The following is a 25,534-nucleotide window of genomic DNA, read 5'->3' as shown; positions in this document are numbered from 1 at the left end:
GACTTTATGAACCGGGTCGTGATACAAACTCAAAAATGAGTTTTGTTTTGGGGCTACATATATAAAAAAATAAATTGCGTATATTTCTTAACGCTTTTTTTTCACGACATCATCTTAATGTACTTCAAATACGGGCTTAAAACCCTAGCTGCATAGGCTTCCAAAAAGATCCATTGAAAATTATAAATCAGATTTATTGCAAGGATGAACAAGTTTGACAGATAAATTACAGCAGAAAAATTACATACCTGTCTTTTTTCTGAGAAATTTTCATTTGTCTGTTTTACACCTAAAACTACCACAGCTCTCTCGTAAAAGTTGAAGTTCTGAGATCAACATTTAATCTTTGTAGACCTAGTACCCCCTTGAATATATATTTAAATGTTACGTTCACAACAACATATACAATTTTCCAACTACCAATTATGTGGCTCTTTTCAAGACTCTTCCAATTTTCAATATTTTCGTCCCTTCGTTTCGTTACGGCGCTTTTCATGGTCATGTTTGATCTCCAAACACCTAATTAACCGTCTATTCATCATTTTTCCAGACCGGCCAGTCTCTCTCTCTCTCTATCCTTCAGTTTTCAATAGAGCAATGCAAACTGATAAGCTTCTTATATTGATCATGCAGCTCTTCTTATCCACCAAAAAATGTATAGTGATTAGAAGTCGAGGGACACGGAGAGAAGCCTAATGTCCCGCCCATTTTCTTTCTGGCAAACGAGACGATGTCTTTATAGAGTGTGGAGAGTCAAGTAAAGAAAACAAGATATGGATATCAATTGGGTCTACGTCGTTTTCTCTTTCTCGTCCCCTCTTCCCACACCTTCTCAAGCTCTGGAAAGAAGAGAAGGCGAGAAGAGATTAGCGGAGCTCTCTAACCAACCCCCTTTCATTTCAGTGTGATGAGGTAGTGGTGGTGGTTGAAGTAAGAGACTCACGCACTCTGGCTCACCTGGCAACAACACTCACCGTTATCCAACTGAGACAAATTCATTGTTATCACTTGTCTCCTCTGCATCCTTTTTTTCTCGTCTGGAGCACACGTGAAGAGCAGAGAGGGAGATTGCATCGAAAAGTGCATCGTCATATTCATTTTATAACAGGGTCACACATTCATAACACCACTAATCAATTTTCCCTCTTTTTCGTCTCTCTTCAACTCAATCCCCTCTCTTCCGAGGATTTCTCACGTTTCGAGTATTTTCTTTCTGGCGGTGGACTCGATAGCAGTAGTATACTACTCACTAGAAAATCTAGAAAATTCTGTTTAAAAAGGAGTTACTTCAAAAATTAATAGCCTGACCCAAAGTATTTTGCTTTGGTCGAAAAGGAACAAATACCATAACTGTTTCTTATGTTGTAACTTTCAACTTTCAAATAAAAATTTATACAAAAAGGAGCTTTGAAAATTAGAACCGTTCAAAATTAAAAGAAATTTAGCAAAATTATGCAAAATTAGTTTATGTTCCAGTAAGTATTGTATCGTTTACTATTCCGTTTCCATTCTTGGTGGATCTTTGTGCTATCAAAATGTTATTCTATAGTCTGAAAGTTGAAACAATTTTTGACAAACTCAATAGTAACCGGTATGCATTCGAAGAGGAAAAAGGGGTCAAGCCGAAAAACTTGGTAACACCATGTTCCAGTGAAAACCTGGAAACCCATAAAAAGTTTTCTTTGAAAAACTAACTATTGGCGTCACCTGAATCTAATGGAAATGAGACGGCTTTCTTGGAAAACGGAATGTAGTAACTAGATTGACTCTTCAATATTCTATTACTCTGACCTCGAATGAATAATCGACATACAACGAGAGTGTAGTATCTTTTACGAATATTTTTATTGAATGTGCTTTAATCATCTTCAAATCTTGTGCAATTTTGTTCCGGAAGAGCACATGATAAACTCTATTTTTGGCGGTTGATTCAGAGAAAAATTGATTAATTCCCAAAATGTTTCTGGGTAATTCTAGTGCAGCGCAATTTCAACGATTTATAATTGATTTCATTAACCTTGTGGATTTCGTTATAAAAATCAAAATGCACAGATTTTTCAAGCCGCAACATGCATGAAAAATGTTCCATTGATCAGTATAAAAAATGTAGACTTCTGAATATTAGTTTAAAACTGATTTGAAGACTTTAAAAGTCAAAAATTATTTATAAAGATTTTTTCCTAGCTCATCTTTTTGAACTTCTTTAAATCACAACGTATCAGCAAACGTATAAAACATTAGACAAAAAAATTCATCAAATAGTTTCAATCAATTTTAGCAATTTTTGTATTGCCATCTTTGAATTTTAAACAATAAATACCAAATAAATAACAGAAAATAAGTGCATATTTTTACTATACCCCTTCATTAAAAATTCAACATTGTAATTAGACTTCTGATACAGAGGCATGAGTGAAGTTATAGGTTTGAACAAAATATGAGTTAAAAACACTAATAGTGAACCTATTTTAAGTTTATTCACATTCAATAGTTGGAAATTAATTGATCTTAGAATAAATATCATCTATGATCTTATACCCCCTTCCATCAATTATTTATACTTCTTTTTACTTTCTTGTCCGGGAATCCCTCATCGTCATGTTTCCCGTTGACTAAACTCTTAGATCAACTTCTTTTTTTCATTCCATTTCCTCTCTTTTCATCACCTCTTCCTCAAGAAACTTCATCTCGTCAATCGTCTCTTTACTGCTTTCCAATTCATTATGAATGCACCTCTCGACTCTATATCGCCCGAAGATTTGCAAATATTGGTAAAGTGGCAAAGGAGCTGGCAGGTTGCCAACACTTTAGGTGACATTATCTTTTGAAAATCAGAAAATCAAGAAATCATTCCATCTGCTCTTTATTCAAAGCAGATCTAATGAAACGGAAGACTAGATATGCAAGATTTTCCCGAGTTTTCAAGCCTCCGTCACTTTCAGCATCTTTTCCAGTTTTTTCCATAGGTTTTCTATTTTTCGACTGGTTGAATATGAATATCCGCTTCTCTTCATTTGTCTTTTTTCCTTTTCTCGACGTCTTCTTTTTTCCTTTGATTATTGTTTTCGTATGACGGTCGCTGGGTGAAAATGAAAAACTGAAAATAAGAAAAAGCAGAAGTGAAGCTGTCATTATATTTTGCTCTTTGTCGTTTTCTTCTTCATTTTACTTCGGCCCGTTCGGTTTTTCTTACATTTCGAGCTGTAAACATTGAGGTACTATACGATCTAATTTATCGATTTTTTTTTCAGAAAATGTGCCAGTCGACGAACTAATAGAACAAAGAATGGTAAATAAAGTGAGTTTGATCTTGAAATTGCAAAAAGTTTACCTTGGAATACTTACCAAACTTTCCCAAACGAATACTTTTTTATCATAAAGTAATGTGGGACAAGGTGTACAATCTTACCTCCTAGAACGTATACTTTTTTAAACGTTAGACCATTATTTAAATGTTTTTCAGTTCCTCGGGTTTTTAATACTTCAATGACTCCTAATAATCAATATTTTCCAAATATTAAACTTCCTTCTGTATATATTATTTTCAGTTGGAATGCCATCTGCTCAACAACACCAATCTACGCTAAAAAACGGTGGTCGCCGACAGAAAAAAGGTGAGAATCTGACAAATTTTAATGATTTGCACGAAAAACAACGTTTCAAAGAATCTCATTTCACATTTTTGATTATTTGTTGTTCGGTAATTCGAGAAGGTGGCGGGAGAAGCGTGGATATTTAGAACTCAGAATATGAGGGGGATATATTGACACGTTTTTGTGTATTTGGCAGGCTGGATTGGTAGACAAAAAACGGGATGTAAGTGGAGGGAAAATGTGGATAAAATTACACGTAATACAACGGATCATTGGTAAACTTTTCAAGATCAAACTACCAACAAAACTGTCTCGCTTGGTAATTTTTAATTCAAATTTTGTCTTCAAAGTTTAGATAGTTTTTTTGAGATTTTGTCCATCTAGCTTAGTTAGTTCTCTTGGTGTTCAAAAATAAGAAAAAGGGCAACAATTTCAAACTTAAAAAATACAATCATGTTATTGTAATGTGAATTTGGCAAACGTTAAAGTTATGTCTGATTGGGATTTTACCAACTGAAGAATACTTTGAGGCAACCGGAAATTACCAAAATGGTCGATCTACCCATTCCTATGATTGACGAATGGAACCTTTTTGCAGTACAATATTCAATCAATCTTATGAATTGTCAAATATTGCATTATTTAAATACAAATCATTTTAGAATGAGTTTTGAGTTTTTTTCATAACTTCACAAGTTTCTAGTTAAAATGTTATTCAGTAAAGTATCAAAAAGTTCAGTTAATTTCTACGCAGTCACTAAAGTGTCTAGGCAACGTGCGTTAATATGGAAAAATATATTACAACTCGACCTGTGCAGTAATTGTCTTCCCGGCAGGGAAACCTTTTTTGTATATCTTAAAAATGGTTATGTTATTTCAAATATTTGAATGAAAATATGCTCTAACTCATAAATCTCAGTTGAAAATGACATGAACTTCGAAGCCAGCTGCAACGAAAGTTAATTTGTGCCTGCGTCTCTAAATCATTTTCAACCCACACCTATCTCTATGTCTGGGTTTGGAAAAATTGACACTTTTCGCGCTTTGTTTTCAACTTTTTTGTTACTTTTCTGTTTCTTTGGATCTTAAACCGGAAACTCTTATCCTCCATCTTTCTCAATTGTTTTCAAACACTTTAGCTGAAATACCGATGAAAAGTTTGAAGCATCGAACAACTTTTCGCGTTCATTTTTGTTGAAGCTGCCCGTGTGAAAAATAAAAAGGAACAAAATGATTTAAAAAGTGCTATGCACTTTGTGAGTGCATCTATATGCAATTAGTTTGTTCGGGAGCATTTGCCGTCTTTTCAAGCTCGAATAGTTTCCAGCCGAGTAGTCCTTCATTGAGGTCCTTCACTTCTTGTCTTCCGCATTTTTGCCTTTTTCTTATACCTTCTACAACTCTTCTCCATTTTTTGCTGATATATTAAAAGTCGTGGTGTGCCCCGTGTCAAGTCTTTCCCGCCTTTTGCACTTGAATTGGAACCTTCCCTTTTTGCCCCTTTTTGCGTCTTCTTTTGCTCCGACCGGGGCGCCTCTAAGTTTTTCGCCGTCTTCAAGTGGTCGTTGTCGCCGTCACACTTCGGATCAATGTCGGACACTTCGAAGACTTCAATAAAAGAAGCCGAAGCACACTACGGAGGCTCCTCTCCAATTAATACTTTTGCCATCTTTCATGTTTGTGAGTATGAGAAATAAGGAAATGAGGGAGAGCTTCCACGTTGTCTTCAGAACTTTTCAAAAGAAGACATCGTGGACTTTACTTAAGTTGTGTTATCCTTTTTGGTATCGGTCACATTTTCTGATTTTTATCGAACAATCAGAATAGAAACCACTTTGCGAGAATTTTCATCAGGTTTTCCGTACATTTTTGAAATGTTTAAATTTGAAGTCTACATGAGGTTCCAATACCAAATACCAAATAACTCAAAGGCCAAAATTTTAGAATGACTTCATAAAATTACTTTTTATTTTATAAGACCCTTTCGTACACTAAAAGTGTCGCAGTATTGGATCTTTCAAAATCAATTTGTAAGTTTCTGAAATCAAGTAGACATGTTTTTTGCATCAAATATATTCTCATTATTTCGGAAAATTGAGTAGATGCTTACAAATTTTAATTCTTCAGAGTCATGCTTGAAGCAATTGTTTATTTTTTAGACGTTCCCATCTTAAGTGGGAAACATGTTCCCATAAAAATCTTAGTTTTTTCAAACTTTTGTCTCTCCTCCTCCTCTTCTTCTGCACCTCCATTCATTCATGAATTCTCGATCAGATTTTTTCTACTTTCATTCTAGATGTGTGTTCTGACACGAACACCTTCCGTTTGTAGATTCTCCATTTACATCACATCTTTTTAACAATTAAAAATATTTTGTACACCACTTGAAAAAATTACAGCTTGTTTGAGAGTCTAGGCCAAAATAAAAATTGACACGGGTGTTGTACAAAATTCAAAAAACCATATTTTGAAGAAGATAAGTTCTCGATGAGGATTGTTCTGCTGTTTTGTGTATCCCCATGTTCCAATTAACTTTTATTCAAGAATATTTGTAAAGAAAACATAAACCAAAAAGCACAACAATTTCAATTACATAACTCACACCAACTAAATACTCATTCCATTTTTGTCTCCATCTACCTCTAACTCTAAATAGTGGTCGTGGTGTAGCTCTCCGAGAAATATCATGTGTATATGTAGATATGCCTTTCGTTTCTTCCGGAAGTTAGACTGAGACACTAACACCGCGATGCATACTTTCAATATATCAAGCGCTTCCCTACACTCTGCAAATCAATAGAGAAACACAATTTTTCAACATTTATTTTTTTACTATAATTTGATATGCGACCGGTTTCCAGAGCCTCTGGTAAAAGTGAGTTTTTAGGTGTTTAAACTGAAAATTTAAAAGTTCAACACTAAAACCAAAAAAAAGAAATCAAAACTTTAAAAAACTGTTATGTAGTTCAAATAACATAGTTTTATAATTTAAGATCTCACGCAATTCAATTTCAATCATTAAAAAAAATTATGCCAGAAAACAAACTTCAATTGGTAGAAAGGGTTTACTTTTAATTTTATTTTTATATGATAACTCTACTTTATTTTTGCTGTTTACACTCTAAATGTTGAACTTTTTTCTAGTATATCTGTTCCGCTATAAAATCGATTTTTTGCGTTTATTCAGACGTTCTCTGTTTAGATACAAATTATAGAGAGGCCGGGTGAAGAAGGAAAGGAAAAATACGAAGAAACAAAGAACGGGAAGAAGACGGAGCAGTGGCTCTTTGCTCTGAATGAACAGACGTGGTACCGGTGGAGGACACGCTTCTTCGGCGTTCTGGAATCGTCGAGACACAGCCACTAGTACATATTTTAAACTGGGGGCACAAAAATGAGAGAAAATAAATAAAACGTAGGGGTAGGGAGAGGGGCAGAGTGAGTGATGAGCTTAAAAGAAGAGTAGGCGGAGTCAGAGTTTCTTATCACTAGGAGACTGCAGAGACAACATCCACTGATTTCAGGACAGGGTCGCGAGTCATCAGGGTATCACCACGCAGCTGTCGTCGAAGTTGGAGCCATGGTGCTCCAGAATATGTTCAGGTGAGATTTTTGGATACTTAGGTTTCAAACTTAACCTTCAAACTGATATGTTTGCCATAGTAACTTCTGGTGGTCATAAGACAACAAAAATGAATAATACCTTCATTAGTAAATCAAAAACTAAAAATATTGAATTTTTCATTAGCATTATAGAAAATTGTGATATTGATCCAAAATGTGTGATAACGTTTTAATATTATTTCGGGCATGTTTTTCAATAGTTCAATTTATCAAAGAACATTTACTGAACTAGAGATCTCTAGCGAGGAAATTCCAAGATTTAAGCACATCTCAGACTTATAATTTTTGCATTAATTTTTTTGCATATTAACGTTTTCCCTCCAACAAATCAAATAAATATTCTTCCGCTTCGAAATCAATTTTCAACAAATAATAGCAATAATCTGCTTCTCATCTTCTATTTGCAGTGCGCTCTCCTTCCTGCACTACCGGAAGGACGACGATTTTGTGGACAGGCTCTCCTACTTTTACACATCATCGTTTCTTATTATGATGGCAGTGCTTGTTAGTTTCAAACAATTTGGTGGTCGACCTCTGGAATGTTGGGTGCCTGCACAGTTTACAGCCAGTTGGGAGGCATACACAGAAATGTACTGTTGGGCACAGAACACCTACTGGGTGCCCATTGATCAAGATATTCCAGTAGATATCAGTGAAAGGGAATATCGACAAATATCATATTATCAATGGGTGCCGTTTTTTCTATTACTCCAAGCATTTCTCTATTACATTCCATGTCTAATGTGGAGGCTTATGAGCGATAAATCCGGTAGGTTATTTTTTTGTTTAGAACTATAATAAGAACATAGATTTTCAACGAGAAACTTCCTCATAAACACATTTTTTGAAAAGATAGAACAAAACAAAAAAAGACAAAAAAACTGTTTAGACTAGGAAACTACAAAAATTTTAACGACGAAAGCCAACTATGAATCCATCAAATTGCGGTCAGAAAATTAGAAAATTATATTCTGTGCCATCAAAATATTAAATACTCTCCTAAAATTGTTTCACAATCAAACTGAGGCCATTTACAATTAGCTTAATCTTCAGCTTTTTTCATAGATCTTTTTTTCCCAACATTTTGAATTTCAAATGTTTACATCGATTTGTTCAGGTATTCGACTGAATGACATAGTTCAAATGGCCACAGAGAAAGAAAACATAGAGCCAGATTATCGGATAAGAACGATTGAGAGCCTATCAAGACATATTGAATCCGCATTGAGGTGAGTATTTAATCCATGACGAAACATTTCTTGTTGATTTGTAATTTGTTAAAATTTTAATCCGAAATTGATATGAGCTAGGGGGTTTTTGATGATTAAACATTCCACACATCCGTTAAAAATTAAAATCATTTTATAATCAGGTATCAACATACGGCAACGTCACGGACACAATACACGTTGCATCGAGTATTCAAGTGCTTCAATATGAGGTACTACGAGAGTTATGTCACTGGAATGTATTTGGTAAGTTGTTATTTGGTAAGTTGTTGGTTAATCAAAACTTTGAACAAATTGGCAAAAATTACTCAAAAACCAGAGATAAAAATAATCTGGACCCGTTGATCCAGTGCAAAAAAAGAGACATCTTTCATCGCCTCGAATAAACGCAAAAATCTTGAAATGTAAAGATTATTATCAAACAAAAATTACCGCCGAGCAGGGAATTTGATTTTTTAGTTTTCTGAGAATTTGAGGCTTCAGTCCAAACTATCCTTATAACTATTTCAAAATTTGTAAAAAAGTGTATAAAATCACGTTTTTCCAAGTGCAAGTAAATTTGTTTTGCGACAAAATGTGATATTAGGAGACAAAACGTTTTAGAAAAATATAGTTTTGTGAAAACTAAAGCCACGAATCGTTTTTAATTTTTATAAAGTTTTATAGCTCATTCTTGCTAAAAAAATTGTATAGTTTATGCAAATGCAGTGGCTTTAAAAAACTTGAAAAGTTAAATGACTCGATATATTTATTTACCAAAAGTTATATTTTCAGGCGACAAAAATAATGTACGTGGGCAATATCCTCACCAACTTGGTTCTCGTCAACAAGTTTCTCGAAACCGACGAATATTCAATATATGGACTTGGAGTGCTACGAGACTTGCTTTTTGGAAGAACTTGGATCGAGTCTGGCAACTTTCCTCGAGTTACACTGGTATGTTCAACTCTAAAAAATGCCTTTAAACTCTTGCAAAAATATTTTCAGTGCGATTTTGAAGTTCGTGTACTTGGAAATAATCAACGACATTCTGTACAATGTGTTCTGGTCATAAATATTTTCAACGAGAAGATTTTCATTTTAATCTGGCTGTGGTTCACTCTTTTATTTGTCGCATCGACATTAGACATGCTCTATTGGTTTAGTATATCAATGTTTCATAGGGATCGCTTTCGTTTTGTGCTCCGTCATCTTGAGCTCACATCGGACCCTGATAAGCCAGAGTTATTTAGGAAAGAGAAGCGAAAACAAGTTGAACATTTTCTCAGGACATATTTAAAGGTTAGTTGGTCATTTTTTAAGAATGATTTTCGAATTCGCAAGAAAAATGGGAGTTCAGGTCGACGGCGTTCTTGTCCTCCGAATGATTGCTCTTCATGCTGGCGTAATGTTCTGTACAGAAATTACGGATGCATTATGGAAACGATATTTAAGTCAACACCCAGAAAATCTAATTGACGATGATTCGTCATTGATCACATTTGCTAGGTAAGCTTTTTGATGTTTGATTCGGATTAAAAATACTTATTCAGAGCACAATCAATTCGACGAAAACGAAATGATAGTTCAAATTCTGATGGCCAGAATCATCAACGACTCGGACGAATTTTGTCGCATAGAAGTACTGGTGGAAGCTTCCGATTAAATAGGACACAATCAACTAATCGAAGTTTGAACACAGAAAACAAAAGTAAGTGTTTTCAATGGTTGGATTTTCAGATTTTTGTAAAAAAAAATGTTCGAAATTAATATTTCGACTCACTGTTTGATAACTTCGAAGAAAAAAAATTGTTAAAAAAAACTCTAAAATTGTAGTGACGATGTGAAAAATGCATTTACAAAATTTGAAAAAAATCAATGGATTTAAAAATGCTCCATACAATGCTCCATTTAATGTGAAATTTCGAAAACAAAAATTACAACTATAACTATGCAACTTCCAATATATTGCAAAAAAAATTGAATGCGAGGTTTAACATTCATAACTTATAGAAAATATTCACTCTGCAATTCTCCGCAACCTCTCAACCAACTTTAAAAATTAAAAAAAAAAGGAAGAAGCTTCTAAAGTTGGTTGAGAATTTGCAGCGAATTGCGGAGAATAATTTAACGTATATTTTTAATTTATAGACTTTATGAATATCTTTATCAAAAACCATGGTCCAAATTCAAAATTTTCTACACCTAATTCCACTGTCAAATTTTAAATTTTTAGCTGGCGCTGCAACCGGATCAAATGCAGCTGCATCACCAAATACACCACCACCAGTTCCAAAGTAAGTTTTGGAAACATTTGAAACTTAGAAATACTAAAATGTTTAATTAGAAGTGCTTGCAGTTCTCGATTTGGAAAAGTGAAACCACGTCGAACAGTCGTCACAATCAATTCCCAACAAAACGACGCTCGAACAAGTCCCGATCCAATTCAAGAAATGAGTCGTATGGAAAATGTACCTTTAGCAGTATAGCTTTAATTTTAATTCTAATTATTCCACTTTTTCCTCAAACAATTTCACTGAATTCCTCATGCACACATCTTCTTCTAAATCACGGGTTTTGAATTTCCCCAATGTATTCATATTGTCACGAGTCAATCCCTTCGATTTCTTTCATAATTTCACACCACTTTTTGAACCAAATGATTTTCTTCAAAACCAAAAATCACAGCATTATTCAATTATGCCAGTTCTCTTCTAGATTTGTGTATTTCTCATTAAAAAAAGCCGTTTACATCAATTGTTTTTTATTAAATTTACATTTTAAAATTTGCTCAAATATGAATTTATTGGAATTATCATTTATCATCAAAATTTCAAATTTTTGGTAATTATTTAGAGAACATTTGGTAATCACTTTTAAATTATTATTGTTATTACCTAGAAATATGTACATTACTTAAAATAATTATTACTTTAAAGAAGCCTGTCTAAGTAGATGTTTTTCCTCCTTTTCTGAAGTCTCTTCTTTGTCGGTTTTAGTCGCACCTCAGAATTTTGTTTTGGAGCTTGAATTGTACGCTGAAAAGATTTAACACTCAAAATATTGAATCTACAAACAAAATTGAGTGCTTACACTATATATGAATGCAGGTCTCTCTGGTTTTTTAAGGATAGCGTCGTTGTACATGGGAACATCAAGTAGATTTATTGATGAAAAACGGGTCTTCTCTGGGTCAGCAAAAGCACGAACAGTGTAGTCAGCTGTTTCAACTCGGAATGATTTAATACCGTACTCTTCGAGAAGTTGGAACATCTAAAATTTAAAAAAAAACAAGCTATTTATTTAAATTGTTTAAGGTGTATTTAAACAAAACCCCTAATGTCACTTCAATTCCACTTTGAAACATTAAACTTAATTGTCAAGATGCCGAATGACAGTACGGAAACTCAAATAACACATTATCAACAAACCTTTTCGTTAAATGTAACTCTTCCAACTGGGCTTCTTCTCACACTTCTACTATCATCTTGAATTTTTGTAATTCTAAGTTTTCTCGATTCTCTTCTTTTTTTCATTGCCAGTTCTCGCTGTTTTCTTGCGCTTCTACGTTCTTTGAGTTGAGCTTTTCGTCGCTTTAAGATTTTCTCCATCTCCGCTATCCGAGCTTCTTTCTCTGCATTTTTAATTGCCTGAAACAAATGTTTTAAATCTTGTGTATTTTCAGAAATTTTACCGTTTCTAATTGGGCTTTTGTCAATCTTGATCTCCTTCTCAGTTTTGTGGGAGATCTTTTAATTTCTCGTCCAATCGTATAATCGCCCCTTAGAAAATTTGGCTCACTATGTGACATGAACATCATCTTAGTTGGCTCCAATGGTTGGCGAACAGCTGGATAATTATCATCTTCCTCAATAAGTACAGAATTTTGAGACAATGCTGGAGCATCTCTTCTTCTGTGATCCTTCTCATCACCGTATTCTATTCTTTCCTTGGAAACCGTTTTCGTAGCTTCTCCCATATGAATTTTATTTGCTTTCTGAGCATTTGATCCCGTTAAATCCGACTGAAGTTTCTTCTCAATTCTTTCAGCTGCATTACTGTAGATCAGCTGAAAACACGGAGTTTTACAAGATAAATAGTTTTTTAAACTGACATCTTCCACAAAATCCAGAAAATCATTGATCGCTCCTTTTGAATTTTGTGGTAAGTTCACGTTTTGAACTTTATGCAAGATAATGTTCAAAAGTTCCTGAGCTCCGAATTTTTGAATGAATTGAGCAGTTTCCAACTGGAGTTTGATACGTTTCGATGAGTTGGAGAGATCGGAAAAAAATGAAGCATCTGAAATATTCTATGCTGACAACTATCTGGGAAAATTAGTTTGTTCTTATAAATAATTGGTGTTCTTTTGCTTTCAAATTTTACCAATTGGACATATAACTTTGAAGTGCTCGGCAAATTGCAAGATTTGCTTCACACTTTCACCACCTAACTCAAACTTTCAAAAAAAAAATCATACCATCAAGATCAAATGGATCGTAATTGCTGTATGCATCAGGATCTTCTGTAGTTGACATCAATCTCTGAATAGAAATCCAACTCATTATATACACCAATCCTTGAAGCCCCACCTGATCACTCTTCCGTACACTGATCTTACTAAACACAGGCTGAAATCCATCACAAAGTCCTAGTGGAACTAGGAAAATAAGAAAAGCGACAGCGTCCAGCCTCATGAATTGTCTCAGTGCGAAAATAAAAACGTTGATGGATGACAAGAAAGAAAATGAGCGGAATGAAGTGAAAACGTCTGAATTTCACTAATAACTCTCACACAGGAACAGCGGGGGCGGATTCGGATTTTTATCTGTTTATGAAGATTTGAAAGTCGAGATATGCTTTTGCTAACCACCGAAAAACTTCACGAAGATATTCAGGTTATCTGGCGAATTAATCTGTATTACTTTCAAATGTGCTTCTATTTTAGTTTTACTTTTTATTTATAACCTGTTGTGGTATCCCTTTTTCTGACTTCATTCCGGATCCACAACCGAAAAAGTGAGAGTTATCGAATTTCAGATCACTAGATCTTTGACTTTAACAATAAATCAGTTTATTGAGAACATTAAAACATTTAATATTTCAAAAACGATTAAAATTTGATAACTGTATAGTGTCCAATAAATGATATAAAAGTGATGAATACAGTAGATTTTATCATTTACCATGAGTGGTAAACTATTCATTATTCTCCTTTTGGGAGCTTGTTTTGTAACTATCGTAGATTCTAGCAGACGACCAAGGAATGACGTACCTGACGAACCGAGCTGTGAGGATGAGGATGATAATGACAACAATTACGATTCTCAAGGAAGGCCGAGAAGAGTTGGAGCAAGTAGACCAACGATACGGAAGGTACACATCGATGATTGGGATGTTGTAGAAGATGAAGATGATGAATCTTACAATAGATATGAAAATACGAATCAGGAAGGAATTTGTATTTTGGGTATGTGGATGATACGAAATTGTCTATAATAACCCTTACAGGCATGCAAAAATGCTCTGTTTGGAAATTTCGAATATTAAAGAAATGACTGTTTTTCGTACCGATATAAGAAGCATGCCTTGCGAGGGGCAAGCATTTTAAGTCTTTGCAAGAGTTTTAACAACAATTTGATTTCAGAACGGAAGAAGTGCCCACAAGGAGATTGGAAGATGTTTAAGCGTCAAAATGAAAGTGTATGTTTGCGTGTGATGGGAACACCAAACAAAATAGATCCACCCACTGCTGCAAGACTTTGTCGTAAAGAAGCAAATGGTCGACTCATGACAATTGATAATCAACAAGAACGAGAATGGATCAAGTGTTAGTTATCAGAAAACATTTTTTCTGAAAACTTGAGTAACATTTTTTAATAGAAGAATTTTGCAAAAAAAATAGTTATAAAATTCGATTTCAGCAACGGCACTCGGAGGTAGTTCGTATCATTGGTTGATAGTGGCAGGATATCGTAGTCGAAATTGTCAAATGAAACCACATGATTGCAAGGATAAAGAAACGGTTAGTGAATCGAATAAAGAAATAGTGAGAATGTAGACTGTTATTTGTGAAATTTTGTTTCAAATTTCTCTTTTTGGATGCAGGAAAATTTTGAGATAAGCTGAAAACTGAGATGGAGCTCAATTTAGAAAATAAAGCTTCACCAGCAAAATTTCTGTCACAATTTACAGTTGGATTGTTTTACATTACCACGGAAATTCAGCCAAGACTGTTGCTAAAAAATATTGAAAATGACGCGAAAAAAAATTTGCAATGAAACTTATTTTATGACAGAATACACACATCATACCTGTTTAAAACTAGAAGAAAAATTGGTTCGCGGTTTAGTAAGCTACTGTGTTTTTTAATATGCAATAATAAAAACGAGCTTTCTCAATTAATCCATTTTCCGAGCTTTTCGCATTTCCTCCAATTGGTAAAAAACTTAAAATATGCCTTTTCACAATATTTCCTTTCAATAAAAATAAATTTCAGGCATTTACAAAAGTGAACGGAACATCTGACAACAAGTTCCTCTATACGAGATGGTTTCCGATTGTTCACAACAGAATCACATACTCGTTGAGATATTTTTTATGACTTTTAATTATTTTGTTAATTTTCAGAGTGTTAGACAACTGTCTCAATTATTTCACTCTTCAACCACTCAGCGCTGACATGCTGATTCAAGACTTCACGTGTCATGATTGGTACAACATTTTCCTCTGTGGAGTTACAGTTATGTGATTATCATTTTAATAAACGTGAATATCTATTTTTCTGGAAATTTTTGAGGGTTTTTAATGATTTTAACCGCACCAACGCATCTTTTAGAGCTGACAAGGTTCTATCAAAATTTGGTGAGAGCTTGTACATTGTTTGGACTTGTTTCTTGTTAAGCTTAGGGAGCGGGTCAAAAAGAGTTCAAGTAGGGGCAAGCATCAGGCGTGGGCGGCTAATATGATAATAAAATCGTAAGATTTACTTTTTCGAATTTTCGAATTTTTCTTCGAATTTTATGGTCTACTTATGTTTTAACTATTAATATTCAAACATTTTAGGGATGCAACCATGCGACAATGCAATAGTTTTCTCAAAACGTGGGATGAACGATGAAAATTGTTTAAAATGTTTTGCACAGTTTTTCTACATAGGATAGTTGGGCAATTTGCAACATTAGGAATTTTTAGTTTTTAATTGTCTCGTGGTTAAAAAATTATTGCACAGAACGATTATGCCGTCCACCGATTGTGAGCATTGTTGGACCATGATCTAACAATGCAAAAGTTAGACCTTGAACTTTTTCGTAGTTGGTCGGTAGATGCGCGGAAATTGTGTATAGAATTCTATCAATTAGACTTTATGAACACTTGTCATGTAAGATTTCCAATATCGAATTTTCAGTTTTGACTCGAAACACATAAATTTTCGAACCAAAAGTTTGACATCTGACACTGAACAAAAAACATGAGTCACGATGAATTTATAATCATCGAAAATAATTCCAAACAGAACAAAAAAGCATCACATTTTGCCTCCTGCGTCTCATTGTTTTCTCTGACAATTGCCCGCAACACACATTCAACGATCGGGGCTCCCTTCTTTTCCTCTTATCGCTTGTTATTGTCTTATTTCCCATTTACAAATTATCAAACATTTGCCCCCGTGCAGAATTGTTGGACACCACTCTTCTATGTCAAAATGGGCAACTGTATATTTGCCGGCCCTCGTTCTTCCCATGGCATTGTGCCAAGCAATGTCTATTCGAAGGTGGAAACTTTGGAATTGATTGATGTGAGTTAGTTTATATTGAGGGAAGGTGCCGGGAAAACAAATGTCTCAAAGAATTTTACAGGCGAATGTTGGTACAAGACACGCCACATCAAAAGTGACAACTCGCTACTTCCGGTGCATTGAAGAAATCGAAAAAACGACAAATGGAATTGTGAACATTTTCAATGATGCAACTCAGTTCTTGAGAGAAGATAGAGATGACGAGTTCAAAACTACAATGGAAGTATGTTTTCCTTATGGGGAGACAGTAATTTTTAGGGAATTTGATGTGCATTGTTGGGGCAAGATCTTTTCTGGAGTTAGGCATTAGGGTAGAATATTTTGTTCTCAAAGAAGCTTTGTAAACATTTTTAAAAACGTTTTCCAAAAAATGTTCTTAAAGTGTTCCGATTTTATCTTGAAATTTCGTTGTAAATTTTGAACATTCGGTTCATTCGGAGGAATCGGCCACACATTTTCTGGTTTATTCAATTAGTAGATTTGATTTGTACCTCTGAATTTTCAGTCTCTACAAACCCGATTGTTCGATTTACATCAAAACGTGACACTTTTGTTCAAGCTATCAGTTTTCAAGATCGATTTCTCAATTCGTGAAAGGAAAGATATTGGAAAAGAAATTATGTTACTAGTGGAAGATTTATGGAAAACTATCAAAGATGTATTTGAAGGAACAGAAGCTGGACTCAAAAACATTGAAAGCAAAATTGAAATGCTCGTCAAGAAAAGTAGTGATCTGACTACTATGTATTGATTCCTTATACATACGTGTTTATTGTCTCACAACTATCATTCAATTTCATAATAAATTCTTTTCATTGTAAAAGTTAAAACGACAATTTACCCGCTTTGTGTCGTGGCAGTAGAGCATGTTTGCACATGTATTCGTATTTCGCAACTTCACACGTTTATTTGTTTTTTGAATGATGCTGAACAATGAAACTACGGAACAAAAAGTAGGAACAATTATCAAAAGCATTAAAAATTCGATTGATGTTTTCAAAAAAGTAAGTTTAACCTATGAAGAAATATTAGCGAAATCAATTCATTTTAGGTTACATGTTTGTTGGAAAACAGCGAGAAGGACTATTTATATACCGACGACACAAATTACAAACATTTATTTGATGATTGCAAGGTATGGAAACACATTTTCGTGAACTATCGAAAATCATCCATTTTTTTAATTAAAATATTTTCAGAAAGAACACACCATAGCGTTGGCAAATTTGGAGTCATTAAAGTTGATTCTCAACAAAAACAGTATTGGCCAACGTAAAGAAATTGACGAACTCAAGCAACTTTTCAACGGATTTCAAATCATGATTTCAGAAGTGGAAGTTGAACAAGCTGTCGTTTATTACATCAAAGAAATTGATTCAAATTTTGAGAAATTGTTAAATGTGTTAAACGTCACCGAATAAAATTGTCAGTTTTTCGAAAATCGTTTCAACATACCAAATTTTAATTCCTCAGATTTCCTCAGTTTTCTTTCTGAAACGGAGTACAATAACATCAATGCAACATTTTTAATATTTGAAATCGACTCCCACACTTCTTCCTTTGCTTGCTAAGCGTAAATGTTCGATTGCATTTTCTCAGTTATCTCCTGTTTTCTCCTCATTCTCTTGTTGAAATTATTCAAAAAACTTTTGATCGAGCAAGAAGAGGCCATGAATGTGAGTGTTTTGGAACTTTCAAAAAATAAAATTACTCATTTTTCACCTATCATAGATTTGAAAGTCATCTATGTTTTTCTACGTACTACATAGTTTAAAATTCTGAATACATGAGTATCAAATTTGCATTTAAATACGGGCCAATCCCACAGAAATGCCCATTTGACAATATATGTACCAAAAATGTGACTGAAAGTTATGAAAAATCTTAAATTTTTGACTCTTGTTCTGTTATTTGTGGCATTTTTGGCATAAAAGTATTGATACTCTGAAAGTTTTGTGAAAGATTGACTATAACATTTTTAGAGTTCTACAACCGAAGAAAAATTAATAAATCAGAGAAAACTAGCGGCTGACAAAGAATTCAAAAATTATGAGGATGCTAATTTGGCAATGGAGAAGAAATTCAACGCACTGGAAATTGATCGCGAAAAGGAAGAAACAATTGAAATTCAAAAAAATCTTGTTCTGAACAATATGATTCTTAAATACAAAACTGATGATCAAATAATTCTTCATTCTAGTGAGAAGGATCGAGCCCAGCGTCAATGTTTGCTCGACGTGAAATCGTTGACTGAAAACGGAATGAAAGTTATCAATTCTATTGGAAAATTGAGAGATGCCGCTAGCGGAATAAGGAAAGGAAGAAGAGCACCCGAGAAAAACTTCAATATGTGTAAAGTGAGTTTAAGAATATATGCTTGAAAAATGGGTCTAGTTGCCAAATCCGGAAATTGGGCAGAATAGTTTTTATTTTAAAAAAGAAAAAGTTGATAATTATTAAACATACATGTATTGGAATTTATTTAAATAATTGTACAACAATCAACTTTTACATAATTCAAGATGATCTTGTTTCAGGAATGTTACAAAGATGCAACAAATGCCACAAATGCACTCAATGAGTCGGCTGAATCAATTATTCAATTTTCGGAATTCACTTCAGAAAATCTCAAAACCATTCAAGAAGTTGCTCGAAAAATCAAGACTACTTCTTATGATCTGAGAAATGAAATCGGAAAATTCCAAGCGTCAATCTCTGATAATCCAATTGAAAACTCTTCTGTAATTATTATGGAAGTGAAGACAATCACTGATACTTTGAGTACGCAGATAATCTCGTTACCAAAAGTTGAGTTGGACAATTTCGAAATGTCTGCAATTGAGAATAGTTTTGGCAAGCTGGCTAGAAGAAACTAAAAATCTCAATCATTGAAGAGTGTTGTTGGATTACATAATTTCTTAATTAAATTTGTGTTTGAATTGTTCTATTAATAATTTTTAAAATTTTTTTTTTCGGAACACATTTGATTTTGAAAGAAGCATGAGAGCAATTAAAAATGAATTTCAAAAAAATTCGAGAACCTCCTAATCTTCCTGTATTCTAATAAAAATGTAATTACTTTTTGATCGTGACATTTGAATTTTATGGTAAACTACACACATTCAAGTAGATGTTTGATCGAAATAATAAAAAAGGTAATATATGACCTATATGCACTCAAACCACTCATATAGTTTATTACTAATAATAGTTTTTTAACAATCCGAAAAAAATTTATAAAAACGAGATTTCGAAGCAATTTTCGTTACATTCAATGAGCTCCAATCTGTTCATTCTACTCCTTCTCGGAGGCTGCTTCTACAATTTTTTTTATACGAGAAGAACACATGTGCACGATGAAGAGAGCAGCAGTGATGAGGATGACTATGATAATTTCTTCAAAGAAGAAAACAGCGAAGAAACTCACCTGAGACGTTTCTCAGATACTGGTCCCGTGAATTTTAATGTGTTTGAGGATGTGCCGGACGCAACAAATAAATCTATTGCTGAATACGAAAAGATTGAACCCGACGAAATTTGCATGCTCCGTAAGTTTTTTGACATTAAAGTATTGAACGTGGGGATAAGGATTTTTGAAAAATGAAAAACTTACAACGCTTTATTATGCTCACAATTTTATATTTTTTCTAAAAATTGATAGTTCATTTTTAAAAAAAGTCTTATGGAAAAAGTCAGTAGCTCTACCCCACAAAACCGTTTCCCATTTTAATTTTAAACGCCGTATTTTCTTTATCTTTCCGGATTCTCAGTTTCCATCAGCAAAACTGAAACTTATAATAAATTGAATTATTTGTAAATTTTGAAAAGAATGTGTTTGGTTTCATTTGGAAAACACTGAAAAACGGAACAAATGTGAGGGCATACCTGATAAGCAAATAGTTGGATGCAATCCTTTATTAAAAAATTAAAAATTGCTGGAAAGTTTAATATTAAATTTTAAACTGAAAAATCAACATCTGATTGTCGTATGGAATTTTACAGAATACGGAAAGTGCCCACAAGGAAACTGGAGAATGTTCAGAAGACAAAACGAAACGGTTTGCTTGAAAGTCATGAATGGGTGTCATTATGGTACACCATTGAGAAAAAATGCAGCTGAAAAATATTGTCGAGAGGAAGCAGACGGACGTCTCATGGCAATATCCAGCCATGAAGAACGGGAGTGGTTGCACAGTATGCCAGAACGTGACTGCAAAAAACTTTTGAAAAATTTTCAGCGCTCGGTATTATATTTCACAACGATGCACCCTTGCTTATTGCTGGACACCGCAATCGAGAATGCAAATTAAATCCAAATCAGAATCAAGAATTGTGTAGCAATAGAACAACGGTTTGTTACTTTCCAGTTTATGTCAATCATATTAAATTTAGAAATACCTCGAAGCTGATGGAACAAATAATTACACATATCTTTATTCATTTGATAATTGGCTCGAGGCTGCTGATGATGATTGCGTTGGCTATCGTCAAACCGATATTTCTGTGAAAAGTTTGCTGATATCCAGCAAACTATGCGATCCAATACCGGGAGTCATTCCAATACAGATATATTCTTGGCTTTGTGGAGTCACGGTCATGAAATAATTTATTCTTGTTTTGATAAACTGTTTAATTACTAAATACACAAATAAAACTCTAATTTTTTTGAAAAAAAAACAGTTGCAACCAATTCACAGTAAAATTGGACTACATTTATCAGCCGTTTGAGAAAATCCCATCAGCCTTGGAGTGGTTGGAGTAGTTAATGTTACAAAACCACACCAGGGCAGGCGATGGGGCGATGGGCATTTTGAAAATAGTGTTCAGTTACGAATCGTAGTCACAATTAGACTCAGCTTTATTAATAAAAAATGAACAAGAAAAACACAGCAAAATTTGATTGAAAACTCAAGATGGAAGCTGGGCATATCATCGATTAACCTCGAAAGTTTTACTGTGCCACGGCCTCTCTTCATTTCAAAAAATAAATAAATTGACGTGATGAACTGTCTCTGCGTCTCTCATGGGCGAGAGAGTGAGCTTTTTGAGCCGAATTTGTACTGAAAACGGTAAAATAGACCGGAAACGGCTGATAGTGAACAAAATCTAATAAAAATTTACTAACTGCCTGATCAAACACATAGAAATTATATGAAAAAAGGGCAAAATTGAAAATCACCTATGAATACGCCCACATGTGAAAGTTCAAAATTAGTGATTCTCCAGACAAAACTGTTTAAAGCCGGCGATTCGCTGATAAATCTTTAAATTTTTTATTAATATATTGTCAATTAAGACTAAGTGTGTCTATTTTTATGCAAATATCTAGGTTAGTGATGTTCACGACGCCGGCAGACGGAAAAACAAAAGGCTACCTCGAAAAATGGATTTTTTTTGGGACCTCTAGTGATCCTTGAAAAAAGAAATTTGAAATTTGAAAGCCATCATTTTGTAGATAATTTTTTTATGATTATTTTCTGTTTTTGATGAAGGTTTTTTGATGAAAATTGACGTCGGCATCTTCAAAACAAGAATTAGGCCTGAAAACTCCAAAAATCGTTAAAAAACGACAATTTTTGGCGGGTTTTCCTAATTTTACGAGACGCACCAAGACATAATCAAAAATTCAACATCACCAAAAGTTGCAAAATTCTCTAAGGAAGAGATTAAGATGTCAATCACCTGATTTGATCAAAAACTGATTGAATAACTTCAGTTTTAAGACAATGCGATTGTAATTTTTGGACAACCGCAAGCATAATAGTTGATGTGAACGCTTTTGAAAATATATAACTCGGTAACCAGAAAAGCTATCAAGAAACTTTAAACTACAAAAATAATCTTGATAACACAAGAAACATTTTCTATGTGCATAATACTTGGCTATTCTCACAAAATACATAGTTTAAGCTATGTAAAGATTCAATGCTTTGAAAAACTTAGATAGAGAAGCCACGAAGGTATTCGAAATTATCCGTTTGCACAATCAACTCAAAGAAGCAAAAAATAACAAAGTATGGATTAATACCGTCTGATACCTTTTTCATATGTCACTTTTTGTTTTTCCCGTACGGGATCCCGTCTTTACAGTCGGCAACCGACTACAACCGAGGCCTCCAATGAATAACTCAGGTTGTGAACCCTGTCGGGAAAGTCTCATCAGTTTTCCATCAGTGTACGACAAAAAATATACCGTTTTTCCTCTATTAGTCTTGCACCCCTATTAGTCTTGCACCCCTATTAGTATTGCACCCCTACGGACCAATCGAAAATCAGTCATGCGGACTCTATTAGTCTTGCACCCCTACGGGTCATTTGAAAATTAGTCTTGCATTCAAGACTAATAGAGGAAATACGGTAATTGGGTACGATAGGAATACGGTAGGTTTATAAGTTATGTAAGTTTCTACAAATGTAACTACTTCAGTTTCTCTGTACCAAACTTTGAAGAATTTTTTATTACTTTAAAGATAACTGAAATAGTGAGCCGTTGTCTACGAGATCAAATATGTCCAAAAATTACCATTTGGTATCGGTCCTAACAAATCAGTATTTATACCAAAGTTGTTTCTTCGTCAATATTTTGAATTTAATTTAAAAACACATATATTATTCAATTTTCAATCTCACGTGAGAGAGTGTGAGAGAAAAAGAGGAATTTTGAAATAAATGAAATTGAGAGAGGCCGTGCTGTGCCATGTGTTTTTTGTTCAGTTTTCGTTTAAATCAAAACTTCTTTTCTTCTTGAACTTTTTCGTTATTTCCTTCTATTTTACTGATATGATTGATTTCAGTAGAACAAACATTGGAAAAATTCCCGAAATTTCTTATTATTTTTAATGCGGTTCAAAACTTTTCCAGATAATTAACTTCCACAATTCAATGTACAGTAACTTGCTATTATTTTTGCTGATTTTTACGAGGTTTTTGTTTGTTTTTTTATAATATTTAGACTTTTTAACTTTTCATTATTTCCTTGAAAAACTTGTCTGCAAATTGAAACAAACCAACTTCTACTTAGAATGGTATGAAGAAGAGAAAGTAGTCCCAAATTTCACATACAATATTGAGTAGAAACTCGCGAACAATTCGATCGATCAGTTTGAGTTTTGTAAGTATACATATGTTATCAAACTTCTTTATGTTTTTAATATTCAACGAATAAAATTGAATTGAGAATATTTTTGTTTGTTTTCAACATGCGCGGGCAATTCAGACGATATATGTACAATTCACCATATATTGAAATGGGAATGCATTCGAACATTTCCTCTGTCAGAGTTTATGAAAAGTTTTCAACTATTATTGAAAAATTAAGTAATATTGCAACAAGTTCATAATTGAAATTGAAGCTGGTAGTTATTCCTGGAGTCAGTTGACAGTAGATTACCAAAATTGTTGTTATTTCGATTGCCAAGCAACAAATGCAGCGAGATTTTAAGTGCATGTATTGGAATAAAATTGTAATAACTCTTTGATCATGAAAATCGAAATTTATGATAAACTACACACATTCATGTAGATGTTTGATCGAAATAATAAAAAAGTAATATATGACCTATATGCACTCAAATCACTCATGAAGTTTATTACTAATAACTTTTTAACAACCCAATGATATCAGCAAAAAAAAATTATAAAAACGAGAATTCGGAGCAGTTTTCATTACATTCGATGAGCATTCTCTTCATTCTCTTCAAACTCCTCCTGGTAGCGAGCTGTTTCCATGTTCTCGTGGATTCGAGAAAATCACATCTTCACAAGCGACGGTTCGAAGCAAGCAGCAATAAAGTTGATGACATAGAAGAAACCACAGAAAGTCCGAAAATTCAAAATGATGTCGTGTGTCTAAATTCATTCATTGATGTCAAAGATGCAACACAGGAGGATATCAAAAAGTACGAGGAAAATGAAAAGGACGGAATTTGCATGCTGCGTAAGTAAACTGCGAACAATGAAAATATGAAACTGACAAAAAATCCTAACTCTTTTTAATTATGAACAGTAATGGAATCGGGGGCTTTATTATTTTAAACAAAACCTTTTTAGGGCAATGAAGGTGTCCTGAAGGGGAAAATTGGACGTTATTCAAAAGACAAAACGAAACAGTTTGTCTCAAAGCCATGTTTATCAACTGTCCTATTAACAGTCTTACTGCTGGAGCACATTGTCGTGAACAATCAAACGCTCGTCTCATGACAATCGATAACGAAGAAGAACGAATGTGGCTCCAGAGTACAGCAGTAAATTGTTTTGTATGATTGACCTATACTAAGTTCAGATAAAAATTTGGATTTACATCCATATGTTTTGCTCTCTGGACATCGGAATCGAGAATGTAACCAGCCAATAATTCAATTCGCCTCATTAGATAAAAAGTGCAAAAATGGTACCACTGTTAGTTTTTTCCACTAATTATTATTTCCGATGTGCATTGTTATGATCTTTCTTTTTCAGGCATTCGAAATAGCCGACGGATCATCTAATCACAGTTATTTACAATCTGCGTGGTATACAGAATCAACAAGACGTACCGAGTAAGAAATCGAAATAAGAATAAAACAGGAAGAAAGTGAATTTTAGTATTTATATCCTCTGTTTGTAACTCAAACTTTGTATATTACGCATTTCGCTCACACATTCCAAAGTCTATTTTCTTCTTGATTCTTGTTTTGATTTTAAGTATAATATTTCAGCCAAGATATTGTTTTCAACTGTATGATGTATCTTAGTAATGCTCCAGCTGCCACCACTAATTTGTTCATGGATATTAGTTGTATGGAAATCAAAGCTTGGGTTTGTGGAGTTACTGTCATGGAAGAAAAGTGATAAATAATATAACTTTTTAATTGTGTTGCATGATTGTGACAAAAGTAAATGATTTCATTGTGTGTAATTGAAGATATCAACAATATTTATCTGGACGTGAAGAAAAAAAGAAAGATCAATTGCTAGATGATTTTATGGAAGACATTAATATCGTTAATAGTTTCAAATAAAGTAGGCATTCTAATTTTAGTTTTATTAATGATTATAATGTGTTTTTGGATCTACTAATGCACTGGCAATATATACTATTAAAGCAGTTATGATGGCCAAAAAATATATACAAAAAGAAACTTCACAAATTCGACTTTTATCAAGAGGGGAAGCAAAGGAAACTACTTTCATTCCTAATAGGCAGTCGTAGCTTATCTTGAAGATTAACTACTCCTACGTTGCCGCCGTGCATATAATCTGGAGAATAGCATTTTCTCACAATTTGGTTTGCTAGAGAAATGGCTGGAATCGAGTTACGGTAGAAATGAGAA

The 25,534-nt window shown here is 33.8% G+C and overlaps 7 protein-coding genes, 4 non-coding genes and 1 pseudogene across 15 annotated transcripts; 8 read left to right on the top strand and 4 right to left on the bottom strand.

The window, feature by feature from the left end:
- Positions 1-835: 835 nt before the first annotated feature.
- Positions 836-1,028, top strand: F26D11.14. The gene has a single exon (NR_069047.1). It is a non-coding gene; the product is annotated as an Unclassified non-coding RNA F26D11.14 (non-coding RNA).
- Positions 1,029-3,245: 2,217 nt separating this feature from the next.
- On the top strand, positions 3,246-11,243 carry che-7 (Innexin; the record flags this gene model as incomplete). 4 transcript variants are annotated; one of them, NM_001322573.3, is made up of 12 exons in its annotated part: positions 3,246-3,298; positions 3,549-3,614; positions 7,118-7,196; positions 7,625-7,986; positions 8,335-8,446; positions 8,590-8,692; positions 9,221-9,382; positions 9,434-9,727; positions 9,786-9,934; positions 9,979-10,136; positions 10,662-10,722; positions 10,773-11,243. In NM_001322573.3, 11 exons carry the CDS (start codon positions 3,554-3,556, stop codon positions 10,912-10,914), a joined length of 1,683 nt encoding a protein of 560 aa, NP_001309635.1. In that variant the 3' UTR covers positions 10,915-11,243. The 4 variants fall into 4 exon arrangements, with proteins under 4 accessions (NP_001309635.1, NP_001309634.1, NP_001317771.1 ...); NM_001322572.2 differs by having other exon boundaries at positions 3,250-3,298; positions 10,785-11,243; NM_001330873.2 differs by lacking the exons at positions 3,246-3,298; positions 3,549-3,614 and adding an exon at positions 6,890-6,959.
- Positions 5,080-5,286, bottom strand: F26D11.19. The gene has a single exon (NR_069046.1). It is a non-coding gene; the product is annotated as an Unclassified non-coding RNA F26D11.19 (non-coding RNA).
- F26D11.18 lies at positions 6,854-6,933 on the bottom strand. Its single transcript, NR_069045.1, has one exon. It is a non-coding gene; the product is annotated as an Unclassified non-coding RNA F26D11.18 (non-coding RNA).
- Positions 7,616-7,763, bottom strand: F26D11.17. The gene has a single exon (NR_069044.1). It is a non-coding gene; the product is annotated as an Unclassified non-coding RNA F26D11.17 (non-coding RNA).
- Positions 11,244-11,494: 251 nt separating the features above from the next.
- F26D11.2 (Coiled-coil domain-containing protein 137) lies at positions 11,495-13,183 on the bottom strand (the record flags this gene model as incomplete). The annotated part of the gene is made up of 6 exons (NM_072648.2): positions 13,018-13,183; positions 12,906-12,969; positions 12,540-12,727; positions 12,120-12,494; positions 11,857-12,075; positions 11,495-11,698 (listed from the first exon to the last, which is right to left on the bottom strand). Exons 1-6 carry the CDS (start codon positions 13,120-13,122, stop codon positions 11,495-11,497), a joined length of 1,155 nt encoding a protein of 384 aa, NP_505049.1. The 5' UTR covers positions 13,123-13,183.
- Positions 13,184-13,612: 429 nt separating this feature from the next.
- clec-217 (C-type lectin domain-containing protein) lies at positions 13,613-15,176 on the top strand (the record flags this gene model as incomplete). The annotated part of the gene is made up of 5 exons (NM_072647.3): positions 13,613-13,895; positions 14,073-14,255; positions 14,350-14,450; positions 14,925-15,010; positions 15,056-15,176. 5 exons carry the CDS (start codon positions 13,613-13,615, stop codon positions 15,174-15,176), a joined length of 774 nt encoding a protein of 257 aa, NP_505048.1.
- A 779-nt stretch (positions 15,177-15,955) lies between these two features.
- On the top strand, positions 15,956-17,049 carry pals-34 (Protein containing ALS2cr12 (ALS2CR12) signature). The gene is made up of 3 exons (NM_072646.3): positions 15,956-16,223; positions 16,285-16,446; positions 16,729-17,049. Exons 1-3 carry the CDS (start codon positions 16,131-16,133, stop codon positions 16,972-16,974), a joined length of 501 nt encoding a protein of 166 aa, NP_505047.2. The 5' UTR covers positions 15,956-16,130; the 3' UTR covers positions 16,975-17,049.
- Positions 17,050-17,140: 91 nt separating this feature from the next.
- Positions 17,141-17,660, top strand: F26D11.12 (DUF2383 domain-containing protein). The gene is made up of 3 exons (NM_001129458.4): positions 17,141-17,227; positions 17,275-17,358; positions 17,423-17,660. Exons 1-3 carry the CDS (start codon positions 17,147-17,149, stop codon positions 17,642-17,644), a joined length of 387 nt encoding a protein of 128 aa, NP_001122930.1. The 5' UTR covers positions 17,141-17,146; the 3' UTR covers positions 17,645-17,660.
- A 140-nt stretch (positions 17,661-17,800) lies between these two features.
- On the top strand, positions 17,801-19,291 carry F26D11.13 (Protein containing ALS2cr12 (ALS2CR12) signature; the record flags this gene model as incomplete). The annotated part of the gene is made up of 3 exons (NM_001129459.3): positions 17,801-17,899; positions 18,206-18,580; positions 18,761-19,291. 3 exons carry the CDS (start codon positions 17,801-17,803, stop codon positions 19,097-19,099), a joined length of 813 nt encoding a protein of 270 aa, NP_001122931.2. The 3' UTR covers positions 19,100-19,291.
- A 206-nt stretch (positions 19,292-19,497) lies between these two features.
- clec-216 (C-type lectin domain-containing protein) lies at positions 19,498-20,859 on the top strand (the record flags this gene model as incomplete). Its single annotated transcript, NM_072645.3, has 4 exons — positions 19,498-19,771; positions 20,226-20,417; positions 20,462-20,574; positions 20,616-20,859. 4 exons carry the CDS (start codon positions 19,498-19,500, stop codon positions 20,826-20,828), a joined length of 792 nt encoding a protein of 263 aa, NP_505046.1. The 3' UTR covers positions 20,829-20,859.
- A 2,978-nt stretch (positions 20,860-23,837) lies between these two features.
- Positions 23,838-25,224, top strand: F26D11.4 (annotated as a pseudogene). The gene is made up of 5 exons: positions 23,838-24,159; positions 24,273-24,458; positions 24,505-24,620; positions 24,681-24,760; positions 24,920-25,224. Coding segments are annotated over exons 1-5 (1,009 nt in total).
- Positions 25,225-25,534: the final 310 nt, after the last annotated feature.

Source organism: Caenorhabditis elegans, chromosome V (genome assembly GCF_000002985.6).
Source record: "Caenorhabditis elegans chromosome V".
Taxonomy (NCBI): Eukaryota; Metazoa; Nematoda; class Chromadorea; order Rhabditida; family Rhabditidae; genus Caenorhabditis; species Caenorhabditis elegans.
The sequence above is the reverse complement of the archived record's forward strand: the minus strand, read 5'-3'. Positions and strand labels throughout refer to the sequence as shown.